This window comes from Oculina patagonica, chromosome 13, assembly GCF_052425735.1.
Source record: "Oculina patagonica isolate OP01 chromosome 13, crgOcupat, whole genome shotgun sequence".
NCBI classification, from domain to species: domain Eukaryota; kingdom Metazoa; phylum Cnidaria; class Anthozoa; order Scleractinia; family Oculinidae; genus Oculina; species Oculina patagonica.
The window spans coordinates 28148181-28158995 of NC_135770.1; the positions used below are offsets into that span (position 1 = coordinate 28148181).

General features: G+C 38.2%; 1 protein-coding gene across 1 annotated transcript; it reads right to left on the reverse strand.

The window, feature by feature from the left end:
- Positions 1–2805: 2805 nt before the first annotated feature.
- LOC144635376 (mediator of RNA polymerase II transcription subunit 9-like) lies at positions 2806–4721 on the reverse strand. The gene is made up of 3 exons (XM_078494484.1): positions 4602–4721; positions 4209–4336; positions 2806–3270 (listed from the first exon to the last, which is right to left on the reverse strand). Exons 1-3 carry the CDS (start codon positions 4719–4721, stop codon positions 3201–3203), a joined length of 318 nt encoding a protein of 105 aa, XP_078350610.1. The 3' UTR covers positions 2806–3200.
- Positions 4722–10815: the final 6094 nt, after the last annotated feature.

Below are 10815 nucleotides of genomic sequence, written 5' to 3' on the forward strand. Positions count from 1 at the left end.
CTCTACGGACCCCAGACGGACCCTGGTGTGTCCAGTCCCTGTCCAGTAAGACGACCCCCAAGACGGACACCACAGACGGAGGGAGCCACGACGGCGCGGAGAGAGGACCGTAGATAAAATTGAACTTTTTTTTAAGCATGTAGATAAACGGTTTTAAAAAACAAAATGTAAAAGATTGTATTTTTGAATGCATTGTTGTTAGTAAGTGTCGTAAATATTGAAAAGAAAAACTTTAAAGTTGTACTTTATCATAAAAACAAAGACACTTAGTAAACTAAATTGTTAATCACGTGTAACAAGGTTTGTTAGAGAAAAACAGTTGGGACACCTAAATGGCGTCAGGTTCATAATTATATAATCTACGATGTAATTATAGCCATTTTCAGGACGCTCGAGCCAATCAAGTTTGTTTGCCGAGCTTTATAGTTGTATCAGTAAGTCAGAGTAAACAATGCCCTCTATCGACTTCCAGGCCCAAGAGTTGTTATAAGTTCTATTAAATTTATTTTTTTTTTTGATTACCTACGTTGTAGTGATGGAGTGATTACTGGTGATTAATGCAACAGTAAGAATCTTTTGAGACAAGAATTGACATTACAGGTTTTGTTGTAGTAAACGAGCAACTAAATTTAAAGTAATCGATACAGAACATTTTTATTAGTTTCTGAGTCAACCATTTATACACGTCTGTTTTATTTACCAGATGTTTGAAATTTTAAAATAAAGGGTATTCAGTGATCTTGCTTGGATTTATATAGTGTCTGTATTTAAGCCTAGTGGCCTATCAGATTGGCCCAACTCCGGGTTGCGTAGCTTGAAGCAACTGGGAGTATTTCTACTCCCCCCTCGGATGGGATGTCAATCCATTGCAGGGTTACCCCCAGAATCAGAAACCCATAAGGGTTGAAACGTGTAACGCGCGCACACAGCGTTTGAATATTCATGTTGCTAAGTACCATATTTGGAAAAACAAAGAATTTGTAAGCGAATGCTTTATACACGTAATGGCACACGTAACAAAATTTTTGGTTTTGCGGTAAGTTGCTTGAATTTCGACCTAAACGCCGTAAATTTCTTACAGAAACTAAAGAAATACATTAAGTGTATCGAAGCGAAGTTCTCCAGACTACTTCAAGAAGATGAATCAGGAGAATTTAACCAAATTTAACTTTATTTAACCAAGATTGTTCAAAAACAAAATTACGCCATCGAGTGCGTGCTAGCGCGTGCTGTGAATTTAGTTCAAATATATTAATTTTGATTGGTTTAATGTTTCTCGTGATTTTCCAAATATGGTACTTAGTGTAAACAAATGTACAAACGCTTTGTACAATGCGAATCATAAGGAGTTACACGTTTCAACCCTTATGGGTTTCTGCCAGAATTTAATTCACCAGTACCAATTTTCCAGGTAAAACCTGCTTTCGGAATTCGTAGCTAGACTGCCCTGTTGTGCCATTTGTGAGTGCGTAATACGACCTTGTCCCAATCAAGGTGTATATTGTTTTCAATTCGAAATGAGTAACTATTACGGAAAAATTCTCAATCACATCCAACACATCTCCCCTCCTCCCATTTTTAGCAAGAAAAGTAAGTTATACCTTACCACCCACCCCCTTTTTGGGCACACCTTTTTATCCACACGTACATACATTCGGATCATGTGGCAAAAAGGAAGCTGTTGTGTTCCTGATGTTTTCACGTTTTTAAGAAGTGTATTGTAATTACACCCCTGAAAATGAAGAGAATGGCAAAGGTAAATATGTGATTTCTCTGTGGCTCACCAGATGTAGCCTGCATGACAGGCAAAACAAAGGGGAGAGGGAGGGAGGGAAAAAATGCAAAACTTCCCCCTGTCCCCAGTCTCCTTTTCCTTTACCTCCCTCCTCCTCCCTTTTGATGCCTGCCACACAGACTACATAAGATGCTTTCTAACCAACTCTTTACCTCTGGTGGCAAACTGGGAAAGGTCACATTTTATAAAACCTACTGTCAGTGGTGTTTATTATTACTCATCAAATCAGTAACTACCATTACCAGGATGTTAGGCCTTGGTTTTCAAGTTGAACTGACAAACAGTTGATTTTCTCCTTACAATATCAATAAGTTTTCTGGCAGACAAGTAATAAGATGAACAAAATTATCACCTAGGGGATAATGTCTTGACGTACTACCAGCTTTTCAACTGTAGCCTGTGTGGCTAGGCTTTTGCGTTTTTATGCCAGTTGTGTCCTGGGAAATCGCAAATGAGAAGAATGGGAAGGAGTGCATCTTGTTTGTGTTCACCTCATACCTCTCAAATATGTTTGGGTAAGGCAATGAGTCTGGCAATGCAGGAACTTCCCATGAAACCTTACCGTTTAATACTGTTCACCTTTCACTTGATAACTGCACACAGCAAAGTAACAGGTTACCTATGGTCATCAGAAGTGAACCTGTGGATGTGACTTCATGTAAATTGTATGCACGGAAACACACAATGTTACATAGACCACACATCCAGGGGTGATCCTTGTTACCTAATTGGAATACACCTCTTTCCAAAATGGCCGAAAAAACCTGTATTCTTTTGTCTTCATGTTAATTGGCCTTCATGGCCTCGTTTTAATTCAAAAATTCTTTTGTCTTCTGCAGATACTGGGAGATAAAGCTAGAAGCAAGCTTAAGTGTCATGGCCAGGGACTCAGTGGTGACTCTAAATGCTTTAACCTCCCAGAACACACACCACAAAAGCAAACTGATTGTACTTAACTTTGTATAATGTATTTGTGTTTTAGCTTACTAGATCAATCAATAAATAGAAGACAATTGCGATGCTAGAATTAAATATGATCATACATTCCTTTATTTTTTTACTACAACTAATATTGATAACAATGGCACCTTAAATTATATTGAATAAGGTTGTAGAGCATGTTTGCAAATATTGATTTGCCAATAAAAACACTCACTCAAAACAAGATAGTGAGTGACACAGATTTCTTCCAACCCAGTTCAAACTTGCACAAATTATACACAAGTTGAAAACTAACACTCATCTCAATCCACCTTCATTAATAAATAGCACTAGAGCTCATGACCTTCTTCGTAGCCAAGGATAATTAAGAGTCTCTGATGGAAATGCATTGACCCTGTGTTGTCTTTTGATGGCACCTTTCCAGGTCCAGCCTGCTGTGTTTTTGTCACCATCCCATGTATTCCTAAGATTTGGTCTCCTTGAGAAAAGCTTCTGTAAACACTGGTAGATTTTTGTAATTTCTCAGAAGCTCACTGAAAAAATATTATTAAAAAATAAGATAAATTTTCAAAAAGCATTTGGTTAAACAAGGTGTTAAAAATAGTGTAGTGCCTCTGAGTAGATCCCCAGGGCAGTACTTTGACATTGAACACACGAAAACCAAGATGGCAAGGTTTGGAAGAAGCCTTCACTCGCATGTGTCAGTGGAGTCATATCTAAATCGAAAAGAGTCTGGGACAGAATGGAACATGGCGGAATGATGAAACTTGATTGAAACTTGGAGAAACCATAACGGAAGGACAAATAAAGCACACACTGACGCCAGGAAAACAATGTAACTTTATTATTTAGAAACTAAGATTATTCATGTTCGCCTTGATTGTGTCAAGCTCAGGCTGTTGTTTCTTATCTCGCCAGACAGTGTGTAAGGAGGGCTCAGGAAGCAAAGAAAAGTGATTTTAGTCACTTGGGCACATGAGTGTAACCAAATACGATTTTTCAGGCGCATAATCAAAAATCTAGTCGCATATGCCCTACAAGCCAGTGGTGGTTTCCTGGAGGTCTCCTCACCCTATCTACTTAAGCTATTTTGTACTTATTAATTTCAAAAGTGGCAAATAAATGATGATGATGATGATGATGATGATGATGATGATGATGATGATGATGATGATGATGATGATGATGATGATGATGCCACCAGCTGGCCATTAGCCTTGTGTCCTGCTTGGTGGATATTTTCTCGAACAGGTACCTATTTTCCGACGTTTGTCTAAAAAAGGGGTCGCAAATTCAGCCTTTTTTTCTCTGGAACAGGTCCAGAGTCTCAGAGACTCAGCAGCACACCCCAGCAGTAATTTTCAGGTAGTACCCCCTGGAGAATTTTTTTACATTCCACATGTCCATTGTGTAGACCCTGTGTAGAAAAGAATTGAAGAAGAGGAACACGGCTGTTTTTAAGAGGACTCACCATTTTTCAGTGTACTGGGCTTGGCACTTGCTTAACATTTCTTTTTGCTCCTCACAACTCATTTCTATCCCTGGAATCTTGTCTAGTAATGTTCTGCAGTGTTGTAACTTTGCGCGAAAGCTATTGACCTAAAATTTTCACAAAAGATTTGATCAGCAAGTTTGAAATTATTTTCGTTGGAGTCTAGTATTCTTTGCAAATGGAATTTTGTCGTATAAAGGATTCCTAATATCCAATATTCACTTACAGTATGCGCAAAAATAGCTTAAAAAACTTAGATATTAAAGACTAAGATCATTAGTTACTGCGTAAGTTGGCAAAGGATCGAGTTGCGAAAAAGTACGAATTATTGTTTTCAAGCTCCTTCTAAACTAAAAAAAACCGGAGAAATACCTTCTTTGTAAACTCCTGGGGGTCGTTGGTTTTCTGTAGTGCCTGAATTGTTTCAAATATCATTGGGAGAAGGTTAAATTCCTTCGCTACATCGACTTCTTCCGTTTCGCTGGCAGCCATGTTTGTCAGCTGTCTTTCCCAGGCCTCTTGGGGTGTACAATAAAACAAGCGGAAGGCTTGGTAAAGAGCCTTTTGATTGGACGAAAGAATGCACAGTCCTCCAGTCTGCACAGACCAACCAAGCATTTTTTTCCTTGCGTGTGTCGTTCTTCCAATCAACAAGGGTAAAGCCCTGGGAACGAGGTTGACTAAACTTATGACATTCATGATCACAAAAAAGGTTTTGCACCAGGCGTCAATTAGAAATGAAGGCCAAAGGCACCTTTGATTATGCTCCTCTCTGGATTTTGTTTACTTGATTTGACATGAAAAGTGATTATGTTGCTTCTCTGAAGAAATGGGTATTACCTTCTTCAAATTAACTTTTGCATGTGTTAGTTAATAATTGGTGGGGAGGTGGGCAGGGAGGTATTAGCAAGGACCAATGGTGGGGGGAGGGGTGGATCAGAGGACAGTGGCTGGAACCAGAAGAAAAAGAGAAAATTTTTTGTGATATAAAATATTTTGCAATAGAACAAGCACAGCGAGGCCACAGCCACTAAGAAAGGTGCAGGAACCAGAAATAGAAAGTATGGGAGCTGGGAAGTTTAGACCCCCCCCTCCTGTAAGGCCGGGTCGGGCCTGTCAGGCAGCATAGGTTAGCATAGGTTGATAGCTTGTTAGGGCTGTGGTTTGTTTGTTAATTATGATGTAGCTTCACCAGTGTCCCCATGGCTAAATCGCCCCCCCCCCCCAAAAGAAGGTATGTACATAGAATTAGATGAATATGCAGCTCATGATCACCTTAAAGTATAAGACTGTTTAATTTGACTGCATCATCCCCTGAGTCATATCTACTCAGAAAAAAAAATAATAAAAACACTCATCTTAATTTTCCAGCCTTATATTACAAACTTGTTCCCAACTTTTTTTCTTACAAACCCAAATTACCTTTCCTAGAAAATTCTGTGGCGAAGGCAAGGGCAGAGCAGAGGCCCCAGATTTTCTTTCATTATGATAATAATAATAATAATAATAATAATAATAATAATAATAATAATAAAATATTTATATAGTGCCAATATCCTAAAGTTAAAAAGGTTAAAAAATAAAAATATTAAAACATTATAATTATGAGAAGATTATGAATAGCATGATCTACTAAAAGAAGGACTGCAAGGGCAGGATAACACAATTTCTGATTCACACAGTGCTCAGGCCTGTGAAGTACTGACCATGTTTTCTAAATTATAGGGAAAAGTTCAAAAATGAACAGAGACTGAGTGAAACAAGCCAAGGGGAAAAATTATGGGGGGAAACTTTTTGCCCTTTTCTTTATCAGAAGGCCTGTTTCCTGGCATGGACTACAGCTATAAACTAATACAGTCAAACAGACACCGTCAGGACCGGCTCCAACTGTCCGTTTTAAAGAGGTGTCCATCTTATAGGGTCAGTTGAGTTACAGTAAAATGACTGAAAAATGGCAGGGATGGGACCAACACCAGGTGTCCATCTTAAAGGGGTGTCCATCTTAGAGACAGTCCATTAAGAGAGAGTTGGCTGTTATAATTATTATATAATTTCTTCAAGTATAAGCAGCAATTAATAATTTATAGGATCTCATGATCTGCTATATTCCAGCAACAAAGATGATTTAGTAAGCATTACATACCACCCTTTATATTCAGGGTCGGCCAGAGAGATAAGTGGTATACCAATATACCTGAAAAACAGGTACCCAGTATATCAAAATTTTCCCTCAAAATATAATGCAAAATACCAAAAAGCCCAATTTAAGCATAAAAATACCGCATACCCTATTTAAAATCCCCCAGTATATCATATACATAAAAACCTAGCCGACTTATTTCTCCTGCTCTTTGCAATTTTGTTCAATCTTTTGTAATTTTAACTCATTTTGACCACATTTATTCTCCATTTTGACTTTCTAAATAAATTATTTTTTTATTTTTCTTTTGTTTTTAACCATTCAGATTTTTAGGGGGAAATCATTGAAGCTTCAGGAAATAACTACCATAAAATCCACACTTTGTAAGTGGACGGGAGGAATCGAGGGTGTGAAACAGGAGAGAAAAGGGGGCTTGGGAAGGTTACAAGAAGAGCAAGACAAATGTGCAGGAAATGGGATTTCTGAAGGCCAGTAAGTAGGAAATTTTGACTAATTGAATTAGTAACTATTTAACTAACTTAAGCCCAGGAATAAGCTGGTAAGGGTACTACTGGAAGTGGGTGAGAATTGTACAGAAAGTGAGAACTTCCAGACTCCATGCATGCCTCCCCTGGGTTCATGGGCACCTCCCATTAAACCCTGTGAGGTTTGCTAGGCATATGAATAGAAAAAGTGAAAATGTTACTTCTTTAATCATCCTCCAAAAATTATTTGAGAAGACATTTGTTAAAATCCTTAAGCATGTCTCCTAAAAGGCTCTGAAACTACAAATAACAATTTTTACCAAAATTGTTTGCAACCTTTTCAAAGTGGAAGTGGAAACAAACAAACATTGCTTTTAAAATCCACTCAGTCCTATTTCATTAACCCCCAAACAGTTGAGCTGACAACAAAATATTTTTAAATGTACATTTATTTTTAAATACAGCACCTTAAAATGGAAAAATATGCAGCCGGGTCTCAACCTTGTCACACCCTTGGCGACAACAGAAGGAATCCACAAAAAAGTCACTGCTTGTTACTAAGCGGATTATTAAAGAACCCCCGATCAAAGAACAAACACACAGAAAACAACAATAAGATAAGTCCTTTAATACAATGAAATCAGTGAAATACAATGCCATTTATATGCAGCTATGCCTCCGATCTCTCTTGATACAAAGGAGTTTGGACGCAGATTTATAATAATTGAGCTTATCTGTTTGCAGCAAAATTGACAAGATACATTTACATGTACAAAATAAACGCTTCGATCGACCGTGGGAAAAATAAAGAGAGAAATTTACGACTGACCTTTTGATATATTTACTAGTATTTAGAGCTTTCGAGAGAGAACGTTAAGAAAGAAAATGTTTGACCTCTTTGGGCGAGAATCCCTCAAATGTTTCCACTTCCAGCAATGATCACGAGACAATCCACGGGCTACCATATGTATTCCATGCCCACTTTCATTTTCCAGTTGAAGCGAGTTACAAGTCGAAGCGGATCTCTTTCACCAAGAGAAAGATAAAGACGTTTGATCAGTTCCAAAATGGCAGAACCACAGCGGTAGAGGCCGGAAAACTCCAAAGAAAAAGTTACAGCAAATAATATCAAAAGCAAAACAAAGGTCACATCGAGTGGTGATACCCAAACTGTAGTCTATTGATCTTGCATTCCAATTTAAGGCACACGACTTTGTATGCACCGCTGTTCTAGATTAAAGTACATGAGCTTCTCTCTTTAAACGGGTTTTGGTTGCCGGGTACTCCTGTAACTAGCGGATCTTCGCGCTGAATTTTCTCCACGTAGGTTTTGAGTTCGTTTGCGGCTTCAGACACCTTGATGCGATTTACTTTCAGTTCTATCCTTAGCTGATCCACAGTGATTCTCTGCAGTCGGAGGGTCTCCGTTGTAGTAGCATACGACATTGCTGGTCGGTAAAATCACCAAAACTAGCTTGCTTGACGCCTTATGAACTTTTCAATCCTCTTTGATCTTTCGTTCTCGAATCAACCCTGCACACAAATCTTGACAATCTGTGAAATGCAACTCGCAAAGTGAGAAATGGGTGAGGTTCCTACCGAGCATGAGCAGTAAAGGAAACGAGAGAACACGACGATTTCCGGCCGCTTTCGGCGCTTGTCGGCAAGCGGTCGGCCTCGACGAAAGCCACCCAAGCGAAACTGAGAAATGACAATCTTTGAGAATTTTTTTGGACATTTTACAGTAAGTTAATTCTCAACCTAGAATATTCTAGCTGTCAGAAAACAAGAACTATTTTAAGATTTTTTCAACATTATTCAGGTGGTTTAGTCAAAAATTATAAAAATGAACTTATGAATGTCTGTCTTTTAGTTTGTGTTCCACTATAAAAGGACTATAAAATTAAAAACACAACCCTTGCCCAGAAAAGCAAAAGAACCATATCTAGCATCTGTTATGATGTGACATTCTTTGTCTTAGTCTTGTCTGTCTTTGCTGCAAAAATTGCACACAAAAAAGAACAAGCAAATCTGTCATTTGTTTATCAATTATTTGATTAATCCCAATTTATTGTGAGTGTGATCCCCGTGGTCTCTACATGCAGCTTGCATCTACCCTTCTAAAAAATCTCTGACAAGGGCTTATAGAAAAAATGAAAATAATTAAAGGAGGACGGCTCTACGCAGGCTAGACAGATAATGTAAACAAGTACACCAACAACTCATTTTTCCATGTTCCCTAAAGGCTTGAATTATTTGAAATTTGTGAGCGAAAAGAAACCACTGTATCATATCATTATTTGCTATTCCTGGCCCAAACTAAAAAATAATGCCAAAAAACTGACTCCCTGCATTGAAACAGAATGAGATTGAACAAGATCATAGCAAATAGTTTTATATTACTGCATTCCAGTCTAAAAGCTTGACAATCACGCTCTTACAGTCACCCATAGATGCCAAGTTTTTTGGTTGGTATGGAGTGAGAAATTGATTGTCTCAAGGAGATTAGTGAGACCCAGAGGGGTGACAGGGGGCGGATACCCCCCAGAAATTTTAACATGTACGTTGCAGAGAAGCATTCCTCATATGGGCAATCGTTTTTTTACTATTCCACTCGATTAGTGTTCATCTCTACCAGTACGCTAAGTCCTAAAATTATTAAGACTTCCCGTTTTAAAAGGCGTGATTTCTGATGGGTGGGCGGAGAGGGCAAAGAGGAGTCCACGCCAAAGCGTGAGACTTGGCATCTATGGTCACCATCATAAAGATACACCAACTTAAAACACAATCCCCCCCCCCCCCCACATTTTGGATGGCCCAAACGATACAAATTAAGGTGTTGATCCCCTTATAGCTTTCAAGGGTCACCAAAGGTTCCCGAATGAATATAGGTCCTCTTTTAATTCTGTGAAAAGTTTGATGCACTAGGAGAAAAATTTGACTTTCTAAGTTTTCAATCCCACAAAAGTAACTGGTAAAACATAGCAGAAAAATTAATTATAGCTTTTAGGGAGATCCAAAATAAATTTGCTGGAAATAAATGTGCCTTGAAATCAAGAATGCCAAAATTGCTTGCCACTGCAGCTTCGCACAAGTTGATCTCTATACATGATGGAATATATGCAAACTCACTTCACCAAGTTGAACATAGTCACTAGGTAGTAATATTAAGAAAGCAAGTCCTCAGAAATTTGATGCACCCTTTATAAAGAAAACTTAATTTTGGCGTTAAATTTTGGATGAAAGCTGTCACAAATTTCCACCCTGTTGCAGACAACCAAAACAAAACAAGGCAACACTGATTGTAAACTACAATGTGTATTCTACATTTCAATGAAACACTACATACGAACTAAAAGTCACAAAATAATGATAAAACATCTACAGTTATACCAACTTCGTCTCAAATGCAGCCTAAATAACCAACTTTGATTGAGCTCAAGGTGATTCTTTGTTATGCCCGTTAACCCCCCCCCCCCACCCCCCTCTACCGATGAGCACTGGCAAAGCGAAAAAGCTGCTAACAGTGTTGGTTAGTAGCTCCATTCTACATACAAGCATATATTAACATATTTTGAGTTATCTATTCAACCTACATTCATAAATTGTTGGCTTGAAATACATATCAGTTTCATAACAGTTGTACAAGTTAATGTCGTTGTCGCCACAGATTTCCAGAGTTGCACCACAATAGACCATCCAGTAATAAGTGAATAAAGTTAGAAATACGGTTCCTCGTTGCTAGCCAAATGTCCTTTGTTTACAAGGAGTTATTATTACAGCAATTTCAAACAGTTCCAAAATGTACATGTAGATGTAAAGGCAAAATATAAGATGAACATTAACAAAGAAAGCGTTTAAAACTTCAGATCAGCCATTGCAGCATTAGTGAATCCATAAAGCAGTTGAGTTCCCAGAGTTTGTACATTCAGAATAGAAACAAATGCAAGACCACGTAAAT